The sequence below is a fragment of the Chroicocephalus ridibundus genome, chromosome 1 (genome assembly GCF_963924245.1).
Source record: "Chroicocephalus ridibundus chromosome 1, bChrRid1.1, whole genome shotgun sequence".
NCBI lineage: Eukaryota > Metazoa > Chordata > Aves > Charadriiformes > Laridae > Chroicocephalus > Chroicocephalus ridibundus.
Window position 1 is genome coordinate 149753592 of NC_086284.1, and position 23963 is coordinate 149777554.

At 40.4% G+C, this 23963-nt stretch overlaps 1 protein-coding gene across 1 annotated transcript in view; it reads right to left on the reverse strand.

Moving 5' to 3' along the window:
- The window catches only part of PIK3C2G (phosphatidylinositol-4-phosphate 3-kinase catalytic subunit type 2 gamma), a 288301-nt gene that overhangs the window by 25295 nt on the left and 239043 nt on the right, over positions 1-23963 (reverse strand). The window contains exons 28-32 of the mRNA XM_063323201.1: positions 22218-22410; positions 21525-21646; positions 16796-16904; positions 8250-8325; positions 701-795 (exon numbers count right to left, since the gene is read on the reverse strand). Of these exons, the coding sequence (XP_063179271.1) occupies positions 701-795; positions 8250-8325; positions 16796-16904; positions 21525-21646; positions 22218-22410 (595 nt within the window). The remainder of the gene's footprint in view (positions 1-700; positions 796-8249; positions 8326-16795; positions 16905-21524; positions 21647-22217; positions 22411-23963) is intronic.

Genomic DNA, 23963 nt, shown 5'->3' on the forward strand with positions numbered 1-23963 from the left:
ATCTAGGTGGCCGAACGCATTATGAAACACAGCAGACGTGCTGCTTCAGCCCAGAGACCGCAGACGGCACCAGCTAGATCTCGCAAGATATCCTCAGCGGCCAGTTTCACCCACCTCGCGCTGCGGGAGCGCTGCCAGCTTCCCCCTCTCATAGTCCGGCTCCGGGAACCCACACCATTTACCACTTGTCCTCGCAACAGAGAGCGTGTCGCAAAGCTGAGCGTCACCCCACCAAATGACACCGCTTCGCAACATACAGCACTACTCCCTCTGCCGAGCTCTTCCCTCTTCACAGACCTCTCATGCCGGACTTGAAAGAAATGTATGGATAATCAATCGATAACACCAGGCTGACATCCGACAAAAAGTCATGTTGCTGCGTGATGCCTTCTGTCTGACTGGCATCAAAATGCGTCAGCTGAAAGGGCCAAAACAGTCATCAAAATTGATCTTCTATATGGCCTGGAAAAGGCTGTTACCAGCCATTAGGGAAATGCAGTTTCTGTATCCATCCCATACCTGTAACCACATTGAACAAGCTCAAAGGAAGAACGCAAGTGTGAAATGATGACAGAACGGCATCATCATTATTTTGAGTTAAATTTAGTTACCCCAGAAAGGGTGTTTGAGGATTAATATTTTCACAGTACTCTGCAAATGCAAGGACTTATGAGTTATAGATTATGATAAAAATACTCACAATGTTCCTCATGTGTTTCAACATTATTGTCAGGCGGGTGCTCTCGTAGGATATGACTAATTGTACTCCAGGCTTATGATCAGTTGACTGAGGACCTAAAAAAGGCCAGATAGGTTGATTTTTTAGTTAATAGCTCATCTGTAAAATATTGCAGTACACATGAACTAATATATAAAAAGAACCTATTGCATGCTTAAACCAGGGATGAAATTAGAAAACACGGAGGATAAAGAGTGTGATGGAAGAAAGTGGTCTGACACGCAGCGCTCATTTTCTTTCCTGTTTATACATTGACAGTGAGATTTTTTGTTTTCTAATTGCCATCAATCTGAATTTTAGTGGGAAGTTTATGCTTGAGTAACAAATAATTGGGGTGGGTTTTTTTGGCATTCATTGATGACACTAGTCAGTATTGTTGCAATTCTCAATTCTTCTGTCTGGTTAACAGTGGATTTTTTTTTTTTCAGCTCCCAGCAGGAAAAAAAAAAAAGAAAAAAAAAAAAAGAAAAAAAAAAGAGCAAGTTTCCAGACCAGTTCCAAAACAACTGTTACAGAAACAACATCTATATCTATCATACATAAATTCTCCCTTCCTCATTCTGTATTTTTCCTGTTCCAGGCTGTTTTTCATGCAACCCATTGCTTTCATAGATTTTTCTGCTAAGATGCATTTACAGAGTTTGATTCTGTTCCCACTGAAAAAAAAAAAAAAACCAAACATTTTTCGGTTTCCAAGCAAGAAGGATCAGTCTCTTAATGGGGCAGAAATGACTAAGCATATCCCGTTCCTTCTTTCTGCTGGAGGCACTGTGCCAGCTGTCTTCACTGCCAAAAGGGGTGTCCTTGAGGTTGGGTAAAGTAATGTGGCTTACCTGCCCCACAGAGACAGCGGAGAAAATACAGATGGCTTTTACCACAGTATACCAGGTAACGGTGAACACAACAACCTCTCCTCGATACCTGTCTGACCTCCCTGTTTTGCAGTGTTAAGCCTGAGCCGGGTGGAAATGAGCCACTTTGCACCACTTGGTCTGAGACCCGGGGTCGTCCTCACATGGTCATCACCAGACAGTCCAGACACTGCCTGTGTGAACCAGACTGGTTCTACTTATGCAAACTGGGCTTTATTTAATTAGACCAAAGCTTTATTACAACCAGTACTATATATTTACTATATTTGGAAAAATAAGAGCTCAGTCCCCTTAACCTTACGACAAAATAGTGATCTCTCTTGAGCCGGGCTCTCTTCTGCCTGCCTCCCTGTTAAAGAAGTAGCTGACCTTGAGACCTCAGCCAGCAACGTCTTGCTCCCCTGGGTGTGCACTGGGATCTGCCACTGACACACCAGCCTTAAACCCACTCCAGGGTGAGATAACGACACGAGACAAAACCATAAAGTCGTGATTCTTTAAATTCTTTAAAAAGTCTAATTCTTTCAATAGAAACACGTCTTTTAAGAAGTGGAAGGAATGAGAAAGGATGATGAGAATGAAAGGCGAGGGTTACGCATTAGCAAGAAGAGGCTTTCTAGGGAGTATCGGGACTGTTCGTCCTCGATAGCAGGCAGGATTCCCATGTCCCCCTTTCAGCCTCAGCAGACACCTGTGGGCTCCCTGTCGCGCTCTTGCTCTCCCTTTTCTGCATGTTCCACCAGAGCTGTTACAGCCAGGGTTGGAAGACCAAGAAATCAAACTCCCACTCCCCAGCCTCCACTCTGTTATTCAACAGCAGAAGGAAAGTTATAATGAATAAGCTACAACGGCTGTATTTTTCTGAAGAAACCAAATGTGTAACCTCTGGAGTGAACAGAGGCTCAAATAACTGCTAAGCAGATAGAACTACAGTGGTGTCATGTACTATTGACAGCCAGAGAGCTAGTGTAATTGCCATTCATCCCAAGGAAAAGAATTCAAATGAGTTAAAAATAACACAGTGTGTACACACAACTGCCATAGTATAATTTTTCTAGGCAGCCTGGATATCAACACTTCTGAATTTCTGATGTTTGGACTGGAATTTTAGAATATGAATCCATCTCCTATTTCTTCCCTTTAGAGACTGCAAAAAATACATTTTTAATTACATTCTAATTAGAGAAGGGCCTGAAACAGACTCTTGAAGAATTGAAATCTTATGAAGAAATCACTAAGCTGGGACCTAGAAGACCGAGGTGCAGTTCTTCATTTGTTATTCTCCTTTATGAACTTTGACAAATCACTTAACCAGACTGTATGTTATTTTGTTTCTTGTTGTATGCAAATAAGGACAGGGAGGCAATAGGGGATGAAAAGTCCGTGAAATGGACAATGCTGAGTTATTTCCAGGGTAACAAAAAAGCCTCCAAAAGTCAGTTCTTCCCACCGTCGTGCAAAGCCATTTTACCATATTTCTTTTTAAGTTGTGGGCCCTTTTTCCTTTACGTTGCAACAGAAAAGGTAGAATCCTAGACCATAAAACACAGTGCAAACACAAGGGGAGTTGTGTTTTAACATGAGGGCACAATTCACTTGCGGGGCTCTATTAATTTTCTGAATTGCAGTGGGTCATCCTGCGTGATTTCGCAAGAGCAACAGATTCCAGTGGCTAAATTACATCATTAGAATCCAGCCGAACACCGCGCCCTGCCTTTCCTACCAGTACTACCAGTGCCTTTTTCTGCACTACTTCAGTTTTATAGTGCGAGCGCTTATATCCAGTCAAGGAATTTCTCTGTGGGAGTTGGCATTTTCATTTAGAAAAAGAAAATGTAAATAAGTTTCTAACTAAGCTGAGAATAATGAAAAACATGGGAGGGGAAAGTGCATTTCTAATTTAGCATGTGAAATGAAGTCTGAAACAGACACTATGGGCACGGCGATTACTAAAATATTTGCTCTTGCTATGTAATAAATTGAGTACTAATGGAAAAAAAAATAAGAGGAAGGAAAAGAGAAAAATAACAGAGTGCAGAGAATCTGATAAACATGGAAGAAACTTCTATCACTTATATTTGATAATAAAAGACAGTTACTGTTAGCTACACTCAGCTGTTATATTTTAGGTTTTCCCACATTCAGTGCTAAATTGTAGCCTCTTTGAAGTCTAGGTAATTTTAGCTTAAAATGACAATAAAATACACATACAATAATGACTTCCAGTCTATCCAGCTTGGGCAGATGGCCTTGAGCTCAGGCCCTGCATTTTTAGGAACTGTCATGCTCTACTTGCACTCCATTATAAGCAAAGACCAAATGCTGGTCTGTTGTAGATACAGGACAAAGCTCCACTGACTTCAGCTGAACTGAGATTTCCCTCCCAGGGATTGATTCTTTGCTCACTGGTGTGAATGCAAAAGCTGCCAAACATCAAACGAGGACCCTGGAGTTTGGCTGCCTGCAGACAGAACGGTGCTCGTAGCGTTTTTCGATACGACTTGTGCCTGTGTGTCCCACCCCTCTGCAGCGGAAGGCAGCCACCAACCCCTACTGCAGAAAAACTCACACGCTGTGCCAGTTCATAATCTCTTTTATCAAGGAACATAAACACTGGAAAACTGTGGGTCCCTTCTTCTTTTTGAATGACAAAATTAAGGCAATTAGTGTTCAAATTTCCACCGAAGGTGGAATGATCTTCAGAGTAGTCAAGTATGCAGTTCTTTTCTTTATCTAGATGGTCTTTTCTAGCACATTGGAGAACTACCAGCTCTATATTCTATCGTTTGTGCAATGTTTTCATTAGCAGCATTTTAAAATAAGCTCCGCGTTACACTTTGCACAATGCATGAGAAATATAAATGGCGAGGAAGATGCTACACAGAAGACTGACAAAATCAATAGGGGAATTAAAATTTAACAATACATTGCATTTCACACGTGGACTGCAAAGCAGTGTGAAAACACTAATTAGCTAAGTGTCACGGCACTACTGTTAGGGAGTTAAGTGTTATTCTGGATTCTGCACCCTCAGATTTTTTTTTAGACCTTTCTTCTTGGTGACAGCCTGTTTTGAGATCTGGCACCAGCGAGTCCTGAAACCTGGTTGGTTTTCCAGGGCCAGGGTTGAACCCCCCAAGCCAACCAGCTGCCCGCTTTAGCTACAGCTTGGGTTTACGAGCCTCCAATGTGCTCAACTTCAGATAGTCAGCTGTAAATACATTAACTGACTACCCCACTAGTTTCACCCCACAAGGCAGCAAGAGGTGCTTATGGCCAGCAAAACAGCCTAAATGCATCTAAACTAGGAATGCAACTTGCGGCAAAAGCTTTACATCGAGAATGAGCAACTGCAGCAGATCAAAACGCCACGTAACATGAGCAAAACAGCCGACTCTCCTGAGGGACTATTCATGAGGACTGCAGTTCTTCATGGAGAGCCGTTTTGGAAAACTTGGATCTTCCTTTGGAAGGACACAGAACCGGTTCCGCTACTGCACTAAATGGAGAGCAGCCCTTGAAATGAGTGGAGCGCTAATCAAACACGCCAGAATTGGACCTGGGTTGTGCACCGTTATAACCAATAGCAAAGACTTCATGATTTCATAACTTCAGCAAAACAGTCTGAGTTATTAGTATTTTCAGGAGATGTAAACTCAAGAGAAGAAAAATAAACGAGACTGATATAAAAATGATTTTGATAGATTATCTTTCTTGCTCTTTTTAAAGGATCTTTATAAAAGGCTGTCTGTGAAACCATTCCTGATAGCTGCTCTCACTCCGTTGTAGTGAGCTCGGTATAATGAAATGCTGACAATATTCAGTATAATTCAGAATTCACCCTACTGGGAGTACTGAATCAGTGTTCACGTCAAAGTAAATTTAGCACTGATTTTTAATCTCTTCATTGCTAGGAGCACAGTACACATTCATAAATTTTAATTTTTATTTTACTTTAGTAAGTGTAATTACCTACAACATTTGTGCATTAAAGCAATGTAAGAGAAAGATGCTGTCTTGATCAAAATTCATAACCTGCTTCTATTGGGCATTCATTTTATTTTATATTGATCCTAACTAAGAGACAGATGATTTGCTTGCGTAAAGGCTGGGAGAGAAATCACCAGATTCATGGAAAGCTACAGCCCATACTAAACCTGAGTTATTCTTCAACACAGGCAAAAATTAAGGCCCTTATAAGCTCATAAAGCAATGAAAGCTGTGGGGAAGGATGTATTCTTTTCACGGGCCCAGTGAACTTAATTCCTGCCCCAGACTGACGATGGTGTTACTACAGGGCTTACTTTCAAATCGAGAGTGTTTCAGGGCACCCCCAGCAAACAAGAGCATCCAGGGCCACTGTGCTCTTCCCAGCAAATCCTTGTTTGCTACCTGTCAGCTTGGCATGATCATCCGCCTCCTGCCTGAGCTGGACTTGTGTCTTCTCCTTCTCGCAGGACGGATGACAACAGGGTACAGAATGCCATGCAGCAAAGATCCCCGGGAGCTAGCGAGGGTATGGCAGCAGCCTAACTCCAACAACGAGGGGGGAAGCACAGATTATGAAAATAATTTCTCAGGGGGGTAATTAGCACGTGCATGGCTGGCCTTCCTCTGGTAGGCTAGCTCATTTACAGCTAAGCTCACCGACTCCCACGGTTCACGGCAATCGATTGTTGACCAGGTGCTTTCCCTTCCTCGGTGACCAGAAGTGGTGCCATACCCAGAGCAACTCAGCCCTTCAGAGAACTCAGAGGATGTCTTGTTCTCTGTTTTTACAGAGTCTAAACTCATTGGCTCCTGATTTGGACCTTGTGTGCTACTAGTACTCTATTGATGAATGATAGCGATGAATTTTCTAGGCCAAAGGGCCGTATTGTTTGTCGTGTTGGGTTTGTGGGTTTTTTATTTTTTTATTTTCTCCTGTGTTAAACAAAGGTTTTGCCCTGAGTCTAGAACTGAAGTGTTCAAGCTTTAAAAGGCAGAGTGAGCAGGAAAAAAAATAATCCTTCTGTAACCATACTGCTTGAGGCCAGAGACACATTAATCTCCCCCAACCAGGTTGTGACCTTCACCTCCACTAACTGGATAGTGAACCAGCAGATTGGGTTACTTGTCACATAGCTCTCATCAAACACCCTCTCTAAATCCATTCTTCAGTTTCTTTATTCTCTTCTCTGATTTTGATGTCATTGACAACAAAAATAAAGGTCTTTCTTACCCTTCAGACTATATTGGCTCGGGACACCACTGAAGGAATTATGAGGCTGTAATTTATTTCTCAACTTTATTACAGGCTCTGTTCATGCTTTTGCATAAGACTTTTACACCCAGATTTTCTGTAATAATTAGGCACCTAAATATTAGTGAAATGTCAATATCTTTCTAAAGACCTGGGACTTTAACTCCCTTATGCCTCACGTCTGCTGCATCTTTGGCTACTCTACAGAGAGAGGCACCCCATGGACCAGACTACATGTTACATTTAAACTCTGGTTTGGATTTTCTGTGACAAGATTGAGCCCTGTATATTCCTAACACCTAGGACATCTTTGCATTATCTCCTCGTTCCTTTGTAAAAGTTAGATCAACCATTAGTAATTTCCAATAGTCATAATGGATTTAATATGATAATGGCATGCCCTAATCAAATAAACTCTACACAGGGGGAATCTTCCAGAGGCTGAGAAGCCAGAATGGGATTGATTTTGTTCTGATGGATTAAAAAAATGGTCGCAGCAAAAGAGATAATGAAGCCCCTGTCTGCAGAGAGATTAAATTAACTTAATGGACACGCAAACTAAAAATGCAGAGATACTTGCACTCCCTTCCGACACGTGGATAACTGGTGATCTTGGAAAATACCACTTGGAGCACATAACAACTAGCTGAATTGTTGTGGTGTGGAGTGCAGCTGCAGGCTTCTTCATGAGATTTTGTGTAAAAACTGGCTACGGAAGATTATTTTCAGTGCAGAACTAGTGCAGTCGAAGACAATAAACATTCACAGTTTACATTTTATGGTTTATACTTTGGCTCCTAATGCTGTAATGCCAGAGATTAGATTAAATTAAGTGCTGGACAGAAGAGGGAAATGGGTTAAGTATTTAGATAGGATAAGGGAACAATGCAGAATCTCATTTAGTAAGAAGTGAATTACCAGTATCATTAATAATGTATGCCTAGGCATTAACATAATGTTCTGTTATTTACCTGCTCCATTCATTGTGAAAATTACTTTAGAAGTCATCCCTAATTTTCTTCCCTTGTTCAAGCACACATTGTGCTTTGTCATGACTCAGATCCTTTCCTCCATATTCTTCCCTGAAGATGCTGTTGTGTAAAACAAGAAACCTGCCACAGTTTGCGTAAATAAACTTTTACTTTGCATATAGGTATATTTATTCAAGAAGAAATGAAGCAAGGCTGAGGAGAATATGCCAAAGTGAAAGACAGCTACAGGTCACGTTAGAAACACATTTTCAGAGACGCTGAGAAATCAGGAATTATTTGTTGGTATCTTTATATCTTTGGAAAAAAAGCCACCTAAGCGCTTTAAACTCACCTTTGCATTATTTTATTTAATATTATTAAAGAAGTCCTTCTCAGAAAACAAATAAGATTGGTAATCCACATACCTAACGTCACAGATGATGAATCTTCTGCCAAGGTATTTTTGGACCAATTCAGGAAGAAGCTGAGTACAAGTTCATTCTGAAAGAAAATAAAAATACCTTAGGGAATATCATATGTTGTGCTCTGTTCCTTGAATTATTCCCCTCTGAGCAGATTGCTGGTAGGTTTCTAATGCATATATTAGAGTTAGCAATAAAGGGGAGCCTTTCCCCTCTGATCATGGGCAAGGACTGCAGGGAATGATTTCTACTCAGGCACTAGAAGACAGCGGTGCCCATTACCGCTGGCTCAGGGATGCTGCATGGCGTGCCTACCTGGCCCCTTTCTGTCAACACACTTCCAAACAGCAACATGCCACGTGGGCCATAGATCTGCATTCTTGTTTGATCTCCAGTGTCTCGAGATACGTATTAGCAGCTGCAACTACTTTCGCAGAGCAGCCCATCTGCGAAACAAATGCAGGAGAACATCTTTGCTGTGTATTGTGTAGTCAGCATGAAATTCGCCCTTGGCACAGGACCGACCCCAAGCATCTGACCTAATGTGTCCCTCCCTGAGGCTTAGATATTGTGCATACGTCCCTCATATGGCAGCTTAATGGACACTCACACTGAAAAAGCTCCATACAGAGTTAACTCCTACCACGAACCAACAGAGAGTGAAAGGGACGATCATATTTCGCCATCCTGTTTAAAAGAGTAATCCACCTTATGTACTGCACTATAACTTTTATTTTTATGTACTGACCTGTACTGCTCTAGTGAACATATATAACAGGTAGTTACATTCAGCTGTAGGGAATTAAAGCAATAAACCAAATCCCCAGATTTGCGTACTGTGCAAGGCAATAAAAATGTGAATTCCGAAATGGACTCTTATGATTCTGAATCAAAGGTGGCCAGTAATTGCATTTTATTAGCTTTTTCATAAACCCGTGTTTCAGAATGGCCATTCTTTAAGATGGTTAGAATTGCTACATTCATACTGATGTTACTTGGACTGACACTGTAATGAATGGGTAGAACAAGAGACACTTCAGATTCCAGCATTAAAATGTCACCATTGTTTTTTTCCAGGCCATTATTTTTTCCAGAAAATAATGTGTCCCTTATCGTCAAGATGTACTTCATGTAGCATTTGTCTTGTTTCGATTTGACAAGATATGGCATGATTTGTTCAAGGAAGAAAGAAAAGGAAGAGTTTAGCGACAAACGCAGCTAGTGAAGAGTTAATACGTGGTTACAGCAGACAGAGGAACAAGAAGTGTATGTTCAGCATAGAGATAAGATTTAGCAATCTGGATTTATTTTAGCAGTTGCCTTTTACTCTTCATTCTACTGTTTGGAGTTTTCCTCCCACACTGATATTTTGAAGAAAAATCAGGAAAAAAAAAAAGAAAAACCCACAGAATTGTTTTCCTTGAATTGAATGACAAATCCTTAAGCTGTTAGCAGTGGACTGCCAATATACCTGCCTGTTCTGAGCGTGACTAATTATCCTCTCATCTCGTGAAGTTAGCTTACAAAGGAAAGCCCATACACCTGCTTCAGTTTCCAGTAGCTTTAAACAGCCGAGATATTCCCTGTGGGACCTCCATTTGCTCCTTCAGCACAAGTCCCAAGTGTAGGAAGTCTCAAGGGTGGAAAGAGTATATTTTTGGCAGCTCAGCCTTTATTTGACAGCATGAAAATAAGCAGAGAAACTTAAGTAGCCCTTCGAGTTCAAAGATCTTGAGAGAAGTGGGCAGGAGGTGGAAGGAAGGATACACCAACTGACTTGAAAGAGAAATAAAAAAATTCCACACTGAGCAGCCTGGTGTTCTGCTTCCTCTCCGCTTACTCTTTCAGCAATAAATGGAAATACATGAGCAGAGAGGTTTGTAAACAGGAGGTGCAAAGATTATTTTAGGTGATAGTTCCAAATTCTCATTTCTAAAGGAGACAGCTCTCTGAAAAAATATGACATTTGGTTTAAGTACAGAAGTGGAATTCATGCAGATCTTACATCAGGCATGGACACGACAGGCATGTCCACTGCTGGTGCCGCAGCACTGATTTCAAAGCTTTCCCTGCCTGTGTGTCCATTGTACTCAACAGGTATTGAAGCATGTGGGGAAGCTGCAAGGCTAATGTTGGCAAATGGAACGGAAAACCATAACTGGACAGGTCATGTTGCACGGGCAGACAGAGCAGTCTACCCAGGGCAAAGTGCTTCAAAACCAGTGGGGGAGATCTCCTACATGTTTGTGGCAACAAGCATTTTGCACTGCTCTTCATAAGACAGCAATTTCTCCCTGAACTGTGTTAATCTGCCTGCTGCAGGAGCCCACTGTTTAGATTTCCACCGGCAAAGTGTGTAAATACCTTCTTAAATTCACCCTTTTTCAGCAGACAACCAAAGCACACGCTGAACTTTCAGGTGACTCCTAAATCAATTGGACCCCAGTCAATTGGGACTGAAGCGTATGCTTAAAGTTAAGCATGCATCTAACTACGCTGCTAAATAGAAACAGGCACGTCAGAGTTTTGAACTTATGTATGATCAAAAGCACGCTGTATTTAGGTGGATAGAATCCACTTCTAAACATGCAACTGTTGTTAAGAAGATGTGACCATAGGTGGGAATCTGAGAGACCTTACGACAGTCTTGGCAGATAGGCAGGCACTGGGCACGACCACGAGCACTCACCTGCTCTTTTTTTCCCCCCCTGGAATTCTTACCTTTAAATCAGCAAATGGAAATTCTCTAAAATACCACCCACTTAGGGCTTTTTAGGAAAGCCTCCTATCATCTATCTAACAATTCTTACCTAATAAGACAACAAACTCTAATAGGTAATGTTGGTATTTTTCCAGGTCACTCACTAATATTACCCTATTGGGGAGCAGCCAGGTACGTACGGGTGCATCAATGTTGGTCTGGCTAGAACTCACGCATGACCCTTTTTCAGCCATTAAACTCAAAAGGGACAAATTCCACCTTCACTTACACTGGGATACAACTGAAATAAGCAATTTCAGTGGCATCGGGGGAGGTGGCACAGCCCTGCACCACTGTAGCACGGCAGAATTTGTCTACTGCTCTCCGTCAGAGACTAACTAGACAAGCACTCTGCTGTTAGCGAAACACAGCCAGATTTCAAGCCAGATTTAATTTCGTTAGAAAGAAAAACAGCCTCTCATCTGCTTTCGGCTTTCTTTTCAGCTGTGTTAGAGTGGATTTGGGGTCAGAGAACACCCATGCACCTGTTATACTTTAACAGGATGGAGAATCAGCAGGAAAGAAAGAAACCAGAAAAAGCTGACCTTGCTGCAGCTATTATAACTTCAGGAAAGGACAGCAGAAAAGAGAGGACTTTGAACCCTCCCCATTTTGGCTCCGCTGGGTGCCTCGCAGCAGGAGTATGGGAGTGGTGGGAGTTTAAGGGACCCACATACCTCAGGTGCACTTTGTACACTGCATTATGTACCTCCATACGGGCACTATGGGAGCTATTTTCTCATCTCTGCAAATCCCAAGTAGTGCCAGTGAATAAAATACAAATGAAATATGGGAAGCTCTTATCAAACTTGATTACTTTTACAGTGTAAAACATTAGTCACTCTAGAACAACGCTGTGGTCCTGGTTCTCACTGTACGCTTGAAAATGAGTGAACGCAATTTACAATCATTTCCATTTACATCCTCTTTAAAGCCCTTTTACACAGCCTATAAGTCACCACAAAGCTGGTTATAGAACCTATCCACAGCTGATACACTGTCACTGTTTGCTTACCTGCTTGCACTAGGTTTATCTTTGGCCCCAAAGTCCTCAGCCAATTTGGATACTTAGAAATTTTTTAGAGAGTCAAAACACAATACACTTAATTTCTTTTTACTGATTAGCCTACTGTGTACCTGCAATTACTATTATGTTTGCCAATCCCTCCCGCCATGATAAACACACCCCCTCAAAAATTCAAGCCCACTGAACTTGTAGACAACACCAGTCTATGTGAAAAATGTGGGACAAATAACAGATGTTTATTTAAGGCTATATAGTTTTGCAAGATCAGTATGTACATCTAGTGTCTGAGCTGTTTTATCAATAACAATATCCACAAATTGAATGCCACTTCTTTTAAATGATGAGAGATGGGAAGATTATCCATAGAATGTTACTACCTGGCTGGTGGTACCAAATGCACATGGCTCCTATATAAAACATCGCTTTAGATTTTTCACTTGTAATGCCCAAGCCAGGTGCAAGTTGTCTTTTCAAGATAAGCGTGAAGACATTCAGCTTTGTGAATGCTGCTGTTTGACACCGGGGCCAAGAGCAGACTAAATTAATGGAGCCTCACCTTGCTTTTGTGTCCCCAAGGAGTGTACAGCCCTCCTACAATACAGCAGTAACATGACAAGCCACTAGGGCAGCCCTAATTTACACAATATGTTATGATATTTGGGCTGCGATTTCTATTCAGCCCATCACTCATTTGAAGTTAAAAGTGAAATTCAGAAAAATGTAAAAGCGGTCAGCAGCAGCTGCCTTTTGCCACAAATTTGATTTATACTTCAATAATGTATATTTTTGTCCTCCTCCAGGTTACCAAGCTTCAGTTTATTGTTTCTTGATGCTTCATCTCTTATTGGCGGCACCACTTGGTTGCTTTGCCATTTAATGAAGCAAAACTCCAGGAGTGTAAACCTCGTTGAGTACGTTGCCTTGCTGATCTAGAAGACCCAGGCATTTCAACACATGCAGCTGATGAGCCAGTCAGCAACGCTGCAACTGGCACAAAACTAAATATTCTTACACACTCTAAGATCACATATATTGCCACTGGTTTAGGAGGAGCAGAATGGAACTAAAAAAGGTGCTGGTTTTGATCCTGTCCTAAATGACTGAATATGACATGGAAGCTGCATCAACTTTTGCATTTTAGTGATTGATATAATGAATATAGCTTGTTGTTCACGTATATAGTCCGGTGACGTATTTATTTATACTGTGTTAACCTATGAAAGGCACTCCTGTTCTAGGCAACTCTTCAATGAACATCTAAGAGGAAGTCAATGAATGAGGCTTATGCTCAAAGTACATTTAAAAAAACTGCTTGGAATAGGGACGGGCATGAGCATGTTTAAGCATTTAAACTGGCCCAACAGCAAATATCTCCATTTATTTGATCTGATACTAAAATTCAGAGATAGAGACAGGTGGCTTGAAGTTTTTATTATTTAAAGAAGGGTTTAAAGAAACATTTAATTCTATTTGAGCTACAGTGCAAATGAGAGGGCAGCTAATTTCCACCTCTCCTCCTTCATTCAAACCATTTAGCAGAAAAGGTCAGTGACATTCTGACCTTCTCTTAATTATAACACAATTTTCATAACCAGAACTTAGTCTGGACTAAAAAGCATGCACTTAAGGCATGACTGAGGAAGGAATTCAGATATAATACAATTATTCCTTTATTTCTAGGATTTTTAATTACTTAATTGGTAGAACCAAGCGTGGAGTCAGTCCGGTGTGGACTGGACTAAACTTTTCAGAGCTGAAAAGGGTGTCTAGTCTATCAGGGTAATGTATTTACAGTGATAGCAAGGGTACTCTATGATGAAATAAAAGGTCTTCTCTCCATCTCAGACAACACTCCTGCACATCGTGCAGCTACAATACAGTTATGATACCGTATAGGTACAATTCAGCAGAAAGAAATGACAGTGTCAACAAAAGTATAGGGAACCCTGTTCTACAGGCATCTGCTCTTACAAGATCTCTTCACAAATTTCTGAATTATTTATTTCTACATAGTTTTACTAATTCATAGGAATGACAGTTTGGTAACGCTTGAGAACAGACAACTCGGTAAATGGTTTTGGTCAGGCTCCCTAGCAATTTGAGAAAAAGGACAAATTTGACTGCAAAGTTGTCAAAGACACGAACTCTCTTGTCTCTCTTGTCAAAGAGAGACAAAATAATTGTATTTATTTTTATCAAGAAAGCCTCCTAGCTTGGCATTCTGCTCAGAGTAAAACCAGGAAGACACCATGACACTTTTTTAGAGAGTCATACCAAAGGGAAAAGTAAAAAAGAAGCCTTCAGCTAGGAATACAAAGGAAATTACCCACTGACTGGTCTCCTTGTTCTAAGTGGGTCAGAACACGTCAGTGTTTTCTAAATTTCTCACATCTCCCAGCAGGAGAAGCATATTGAAGTAAAAATAATGATTCAATGTTTATAGAGTATCAATAACTTTAAAGGTTATCATCCAGAATTGCAGGTTAGCTGCATGGCAGTAAGCAAGATGATTTCCCGCATGCAACAGCACTTTACAGATGGAAACAATCTGCTCGCTACTCCGTTTATTATCGTGCCCTCTGAGTCCAGCACACCAATAGCTGTGCAACCCTCTTAGGCACAAAACTGTTTCCTTCTCCTCATGGAGACATTCAAGGCCAGGCTTGATGAGTCCCTGAGCAACCTGCTCTAGTTGAAAAAGTCCCTGCTTACTGCAGGGGGTTTGGACTAGATGACCTTTAAAGGTCCCTTCCAACCCAACACATTCTATGATTCTATGGTTCAGCACTATAGGCTGTACCAGACTGGAACAATTTTAAGCAACCGTGTAGTCCAGCATGTCTGAACAGCCCTACTGGGCTGGTTCAGAGCCACACCAACCTATGTCCCTAAGCAGGCCTGTCCACAGCTCCCTCTGAATACCCTATTTGTGGTTGTGTCCCAGCAGCAACGTGCTGGAAGAACTTACCCAGCTCCATGGGCGTGTGCTGCAGGACCTTAAAGAGAGTAGGAAGGGCATCAGGAAGCCCACTGCAAAGCAGCATGCTCTGGCTGGTTACTGGCCCATTCACAGACCATGGAGCAGGAGGGAGATGAGAGCTCCTGCGCATGACCGGGAAATGTTTTTATCATTATCCCAGGGCTTTAAGCAGTCTAATTTTTCAACTGTAGATTAGGCTTCAACACAGCAGTGCTTGGCCCAAATTGAAAATCCATGTACCTTACAGCAGCCCAGAGCGGAGCAGAAGATACAGAGCTCTTCATTTCTAGGTCACTGGCTTATATCAGTTTTTCCTCAGCCGTGACCAAAAGGCGCTAATGTAAAATAAACTCACAACCCTAACATGAGTGACAGAAACTGCACAAAAATTAACCCCAACTCGTGCAGTTTATTTGGCAAGGTCAATCAAGGGAGCCAAGCACCCAAGTCAGCTGTCTATACCAAATTAAGCGTAACTTTGAGACACACATTATCTATCCTCTTTGGAAATCTTCTCGATTTCAACTCACAGCACAGCATTTGTATTCATATTAATAAGAAAAATCCTGTTTGTTTTACAAACGGACAATTTCCTCTTTAATCTCCGTTACACAGTCACAGCTGGGAAAGTTATATAGTTAGGCAGCAAAACATTCCTCTCCTCTTGCAAGACGTTTGAAATTTTAGAGAAAAACCATCCTGTCACACCCTCTTTTGGCATCCTAACTGCCTACTCTATTAAACCAAACCAGCCCCAGTTTGCGCTATGGTCCTGAGGCTACGCGACATGACAGGACATCACCTGGCAGAGGCCCAAGCTCTGCTAGGGACCGTGCCAACAATGAGACAGCAGGGTCAACACACGAGCTCGCGCCTTGGCTCCCTTGAATTTACTAGCCGCTACATAAGCCTCGGATCAAATGTAAAACACTGTTTTTTTCCCGCCTGTCTGACAGCTTTCCTGACAATGGCTGGTCGCTGGAAGATGCCCCGTTATCTCAGACCCTGGTGTTGCTATCAGTGATTGACCATTCAACTTCCAAAGCCATGCAGCATAATGATTTGACATCTTCCCAGGGTGCACGGGGCCTCTCAATTGCTCTTGGCCCCGGCTTTTAGGATGCTGAGGTGCATACAGCTTTGTCCTGGGCCAGACAATGAAGAGACAGCTTTTGTTACCATTTCAGCTTTCCATTTTGAAACGGGTGGAGAACATCAAATCTCAGAAAACAATAATGAATAAAAAAAATGAGAGAACACCAGTTTTAACGGACACAATGTACCATTCTGATAATACCGAAACATTCTGGTTTTGGTCTTACGTTTGCAAAACAATTTCTTCTACATGTTAACTCAATTTTGAAATTAAGAGTATTTTTGGGCTGAAAGAATGGAACTTTTCATTTAAAAACTGTCAAAATCAGGCTTTTCAATATTTCAAAACTTAATCCTTTTTTAGGCATTACATTCCTCAGAACCTACTCCTTGCTGTCAAAAATTCAGTGAATCACTACTTTTGCATGGCAGCAAAGAAAGAGAAGTTTTTTTGAAAAATGCCCTGCCAGGTCTAATAAACTATTTTTCAGCCTCTGTTCTTATTTTTGTCTTAAGTTCTGATGAATGCTACAATGGTTTCATCTGCAAACAGCCATGTTAGAAGACATGTCATTTATGTAATTATTTTTTTTGTTCCAAATGAGGCCATGGAAAGCTTCCTGAATCTTTTGGTACAATGCTACTAAAAGTCATATGCAAATCAAGTAAATACTGCAAGTACTCACATTAGCCACTTTCCTGCATCCACTTAATAGCTGCTTCAGATAGAGATTCAAATCCTTCACTCTTTTATGTTCAAGATCTGTAAAAGGTAAATCCCACGAGTGGGGAAACCTGCAAAAGAAGAATATTCATAATATAACTCTTGTACTGTATTTACTGAAAATATTTCCATCTCTACTCAACAGAAGAAAGTTAACACTTTCTAAGAGGTCTTGCAGGTAGGGGAAGGGATGGGTACAGTGTCCAGAGGATTGTTTACCCTCTGACTCTGGTTATTCTAATAATTTGCTGATACTTTATTTCATACTGTACCCTTTTTTCTGTCTAAATAATTAATTTTGAAAAAATAATTAAAAAACCTCTAAAAGGCACTTACTTGAATTTTATGGTATCTAAATACCTGTAAAAATTGGCCCTTGGTGCACAGCACAACAGATCTCTGACCTCAGCCCAGGGCTCATGCTACACAAGCCCTTACCACAGAGTATTGGATCCCAAAGCCTTACAGCAACAATGTGACATTTTATGAATATACCATTGCTTGCATTTTTACCTCAGCTATTTAGAGTGTAGATAACTTTTTCAGAGTAGGTCCCTGATCCCATATGTAATTTCAGGCGCTAGTATAATAAAAATAATATATGAAAACAAATGATCATCACAATAACAAAATCAAGCCCAACAAAAGCAATAACAATAATAACAGTAACGTTCTTGCTGAATTTTTATTAAGATTAATTTCACTTCAGTTTAGTAAATAAACCATATATGCATAGAACGGCCTCGTGTCAATTTTCAAATGCTTCGGTGATTGAAAATGTCAAAACCCCACTTTTTTTTTACTTGAATCACCTTTGCATTTTAGAGACAACACGCATTAGATCAGTCCAAAGGTTAGATTTTTAACAATACACATAATCAATTTATATCAACTTTGCCCTGACAAAGACTGTTTCTCTCTCAGGTTGAAGGAGCATTAGCAAAGTTATCAGTGCTAAATTGCATGTAATGGATGCTGTGATACGGATTGATAATATTGGGACTCATAACTAATATTATGCTTTATGTCCTCCAACGCATGTGATATGGAAAGGTAGAAGTTTTGATCTGGTTGTATTTCATGTTATACCACTGCTGTAAAAGTTAACCGTGTCTTGTTTACAAACCTCTGTTTTTCTGGTACCACCTTTTTTATCCACTAGCTCTCAAGAGATACCTGAAGGCTTCAGACAAATGAATAAGGAGCCACCTAGCAGTGCACTACACTGAAAAGAGACGCTTGGCCCGCCTTTTGAAAGGCAGCTGGTCAGATCCTACTTTGGACAGGTTTTACCCAATTCCACAGCTCAGTGATAAGATGTCATCGGCTTTTCAAAGGCCAGCCAAATAGCAGCACGTGAAGCGCTGGATTCCCATCCCTAGAGAGGAACACCAGCCAGCGTTGGAAATCACCCAGCTGTAAAAATGGCAAATAGCAGCCTCACCTAGCGAAAATAAAATGACTGAAGATGGTTAAGCCACAGTTTTTGTTACCAAGAGATTCAATTTAATTAGGTTTTATGAACTGCAATTAGACCTGTTGGGTTGGGCTTTTTTAAGCTTGTTTTGTAACAGAAGGCCTTTTACGAAGATAATGCTGATTAATAAGATATTGTTAATTCTTTTTAGGAGAGGAAAAATCTTTACCCATCTTGTTTAACACTTCTGAGGAACAACTCAGCACTGGTACAACTTAGCCTGCTATTAAAACAGCAAGGGGGCAGGACGATAGCAGCATATTATATGTATGTGCGACCTTATGATTATTTCTGCCTATAGCACTGAAAGATCAGGGCTCAGTTAGGCAATGTACAAATGAATAGTAAAAGGCGATTCTTGCCTCATGAAACTGCAGTGGACATAATGGGGAGGGGGAAGTGATATTACCCAGGATCATGACATATACGAGCTGCATAGATAAAAATAGAGCTCAGGTCATTTGGCACACGTAGACAGCCTATGAAAGTTCCTCTGTGGGTTCCTCTATGGCACAGAAAGGACTTCTTTCAAGAGATGGTATGGAGAATCTGTTTGTAAGCAGCTTAAAATTAATTAGACCATATAACATAAAGAGAGGACTCTGGCTGTAAAATGTAAGCCCTCAGAAGATGCATCCTAAGCACAGTGCAAAACAGAGGACAGCGAAACTGCTGACTGATGGCACCAATAACTCTGCTGCGGTGAAGGACAATATGAACCTTGTGGTAGTACTGAACACTTCTTGAAAATGCCTTCATGCTTTTGCTGAATTGCGCCCATGGCTGAAACTGACTTTGCCCTTGTGAACACAGCTGTGTTAGAAATGGGTAACTTCCCGAGCTGATTTTGAGCTTTGCACCTACCTTAAGTAGATCAGAAAAATATAAACTTCTGCCACGTGCAGACAACCTGCATATTCCATTTCCTACTTATTAGCTTGAAGAACATGCTGTGTACAAATTACGCCGCCAAAATGCTTTGTTGGGTGAAAAGATTTTTGGCCTTTTAAAAAACAGTAATTAACCACAATTAATACTCTGCCTGCAATCAAATAAGAGGGAAGGTGCTAGAGTGCAAGGGCTTGCTTGGGGCAGCTACGCTTTGACTTTTAAATATGGGCTGAATGTTTAAATGTCAATAGCAAGATTTCAGATGCCGAGAACTCTGAGCTTTTGCCATTAGTTCCTTGTGATGTAGCCAGTATTTAGTACTTATATAAAGTAGACTCATATTGCATTATTTCCTCCTAATGAGACGTGAATATATACAATTTCAGGAATCAATACAAAGCGGTAACCAAGTCCTTTCTGTTAGCAGTTCCAATTATTTTAGTAATATTAGACATTTTACTTTTAAATCATACACTTTCAAACTGATTTTGTGGTTACATTATGGAACAAGGCTTTTTACTTCCTTTGAAGCAGCTGGCATCGGCCAGAGTTGAGCTTTGTAACACACACAGACTAACGGTCTGATATGGTATGGCAGTTTCAGTGATAACTTCCTATAAAGAAATAATTAGGTTTTGTATGATTAGAATAAAATCTGGAATACATGAAAAGCCTCAAAATGAAAAAGTTCTGTTAGAAAACAACCCAAAACTTCAGCATTAAAGAACAAACATATAAAGAAACATCATAAAATTAATTACTTTAATGCAGTCACTGCAGGGATTGAATTATGACAATAAAGCTCTGGAGGTCTTAGTCACAGCCTCAGTATACACTGATTAACCCTCTGTGAGTTCTGGAACTCTCTTTTGCCATGAAAATGTTGTGAGGGATTTTATTAAAGGTAGATTTATCTGAAAAATGGCTAGTACTATTTTTTAAATTCACTGGAGAGTTTCTGAGGTCTATGCGTTTCTAAAGAGAAATATATTTTCCTTCAAAGAGCTGTCCTCACCATAGGAAAAAAAATCATAAATAGGTACTTGTTAAATATTTCATTTTACAACCTAATAGTTAGCGTGCATATATCTCCAAATCAAAACTACAATTCACGCACTTTCAGTATTTAGTGAAATTCCAATTCTCTCCAACTGCTGCTGAGCAGTTCATGTCAGCTAGTCATAGTGAGTCAAACTCGAGTCAAGTAAAATCCCCTCAGGTAGGAGAATTTCTAGAATTTAATAACCTAAGGCCATTTAACTGAATGCCTTTCACAAGCTTGGAGGAGTATCAAATTTGGATCTGAAATTCATGGACTTTCATTTTGAAGTCAAACCCACGTTGTTTGTGGCTATGTACTTCAGGACAAACATCAAAGACCTTTCTACCTTTCAAGCATACCACTTGAAGCTCAGCTTGGTTTAAGTAAACTGATGGTCTTTTGGGGCAGCTTTACGCTTTATTGTAGGTTGAGCTTGAAGAGGGTCTTGTATCAGGTGAGTCAGCATGACTATTTAGGAGAGGACTACTTTGTCCTCAGCGGTGTGTGCAGTGTAATGTATATGATACTTGTAGAATACATAACTCCACTTGTATTACCAAAGCCATGGACAATCATTACATGAGGCAAAGCTGTTTCACACAAGACAGAAATAAACCATGGGACTCACTGTCCCTGGAAACCGTGAAGAAATAAGATAATATTAAAAAAAATATTCAAAAACATAATATTCAGAATTACTGCAACTAATGATAGTCCATTTTTCAAGAGATACTAAACTGAATGATGTCAGGCACAAAGTATTGAGTTTTAGGGGCAGGACAGTACAGAAGATCATTTCATATTTCTCAGCTGGGGAGTATGCGCATCTTTTTGTAAAAAGGTTGATCTCGCCTGCCAGTGTCAGAGATTGGCTTGTTTCTGTTCTGACCCAGTGTGAACAATCCTATATTGCTTTAATATATGGATTTTGCTATGAGTTTTGATCAGCATCACGCAGAGAATAAAAACTGTAAAAGGCCCTATCGTGCCTTTAATGAAGTCAGTATCACTTACCCTTTGATTTCAGGAATAGCTGTGTCAGGCCCAAGCTGTTCCCCCCTTCTCCCATTAAAAAAAGAACAATAAAACATATAAAAGTCAGATTGCCACAATGCTCTATGATTCAGACTCCTCTGGGGCTGAATAGAAGGCTTGATAGGATATGTTGCATTGCCTTTGTGTTTCTAAAAATATGTCTGCCATACATTTTCTCACATTTTTATCTGTGCACAGAGAGAACCATTTAACAGCAGAATAACAATCGCTAATATGCTGCCTTACTCTGGGAGGGCATGTGATGGAAGTTGCTTCTGGAGATGTCTGTGAAGTTTTGAGAACTGGTCGAATGATTTTTCCACAAAAGTGACCACGTTGCAGGTTTGCACCACCTGGACTAGATATAGCTGTATTGGGGAAAGGGCAGAGGCAGAAAAGTGAAATGATCAGAGAGTCACATTACAAAAAAAAAAAAATGCACAAGAGAAAATATAGGGTGATTTTTACAAAGAAAAACCTTTCTTTAATGTAGTGCCAAGTGCCAGAGAATTCAGTTTGTAATTTATAGTCTTTGCTGCACAGAAAGAGAAACTTGCCTGGGTTGCATACAACTCAAACACTGAAAGATCACTACAGTGTGTGAAAAACTAATAATGCACCATTAAGGCATCATATAACAGCCTCCGATTTCTATTAGGCTTCCTAATTTTATGCCATGCTTTCCTTCTGGATGCTTTAATTAGCTCTTGATTTATTTTTCACTATAGGGCATGAACTGTTCTCCTTAATGGCTCCCTGCTAATGGCTGTCTGCCTGGTGTTCTTTCTCTCTGGTAGCTCATTGCTTATGGCACTGCTGTTCATCCTGTGATCCTTTTAATGTGGCACAAGCACTTCTTCTATAAAGGAGGAGGGAGACTCACAGAAGAGTCCTTAAAGATCAAGGTAAAGGAGGGCAAGCAAAGAACATAATACATACGGAGTCAGACTTTTTGTTGAAGCCCAAAATGGTGGCTCTTGCGATTGACTTCTCTGCATCCAGCATCATCCATTCTTGGGGGACAGTATCTGGAGCTGGAGGCTTTGCAGAGCCTGTCATTGACATCTGTACGAGCGTGTGGATCAAGTTATTGAGTTTAACAGGGAAGCACTCCAAACTTTCCTTTATCTTCCTGAAGAGCAAACAAACAGAAGAGGCGCTATTTAAGCATCTGTTTTGTTTACATTTCTTGATCCTTGCCTTCATGGATGCAGGAACCAAAAAACCCCAAATCCTAAAACCAACCTCACATGAACACGTACCCCCAGACACACCAGTCACTGCCATTTGCAGCAGTACAGCATATCCAGCCCCTCAGCTCCACTGCTTAAAGGAGTGCTCTTGCCATAGCCTGTCTCATGGCTTGCACTGGGGTAGTTTCACGAGCTGGATATCATCAGCTTGCTTTCGGACAATAGAGATGGACAGAACATTTCCATGTCTGTTTTGAGGAATTACAGGGTAGAACAACATGTTTTCAACAGCTAGGGGAGAGTGCCCTAGCACTTTCTTTTTGGTTATACTAACTTCACATGGGCTTACATGTGTTTGCACAAGGATCTTGCATCCAATTTGCAATTCAGCTGCCCATGATGTGTTGCTAAATCCTCTACTCAATTCTTAAAAGCTCTATCCCTGTGGAGCTGCTTAAGATGAAAAAAGAGACAGACAAATTTTCTCCCCCTATCTCTCTCCATCTCATCCTTGTGCAAGGGGAGGCAGAACACTTCTGATTTCCTAGAATTTTAAGATCATTCATCAGAAAAGACACAATAGATAAAAAATAACTAGATACACATGTAGATATGTACTGAAAATGTGTTTTAACATCAAAGTGAACTCGACTTGAGAAATAACACTGCAAGATAATCACTGGTCTTTGAAGAGTAAGATGCTGTACTCATTAGAAAATACTTACCCTCTTGAATTCAATTGCTGATTAAGAGCTATTTAACTTGTGATGCTAATTTTTTTTTTTCTATTTCCCTGCTTACTTCTACAGCTCTATTCTAGATAGGTTCTGATGTTATAGGACAACTACGCATTAGTTTCAGTCCATATGGCAGCAATCCTTTACCAAATTGTCAGGGTTTTTTTTTTTTCCCTTTTTTTTTTTTCCTTCTAGTTTTGGACTACATCTAACTAGCTTACAAGGGCTGACAATACCCTTAACCACCTTCATCATTCCCTGTTTAAAGCTGAGCAAATGCCTCACCTGTCATTTAAAATTAAATGCTTATTCATGGGTTTCTGTGGATTGGATTGCATAGTGCAATCAATTGAAATCAACTCCATTCATCGTATTAGCCTAATTTTCATGATCTCAGATGTTCTGGATAAAGTCTGTAGCTTCATAGTTGCAACCATACCAAAAAGAACATTCTACCTGCACATAGCTCCCCAGCTCAGCCCCCAAAATTGAAATTTCATTCAAAACACTGTGTGAATTTATCATACACCAATTAGGCATACTAAGGTATCTCTGAATTGATTCAGTCAATTATCTTAATTATTAATTACATTCTCCAGAAACAGATACATACAGACTATTTAATAAATGACACAAATTAACATTCAAATGGAAAACAAGAAAACAAATTTGATTTCAAAATATTAGTAGAAAATCAATTCAGTGCTGATTAATTAAGTTGCATCTGTGGTGAACTTTTTCTTTTTAACTTGCAT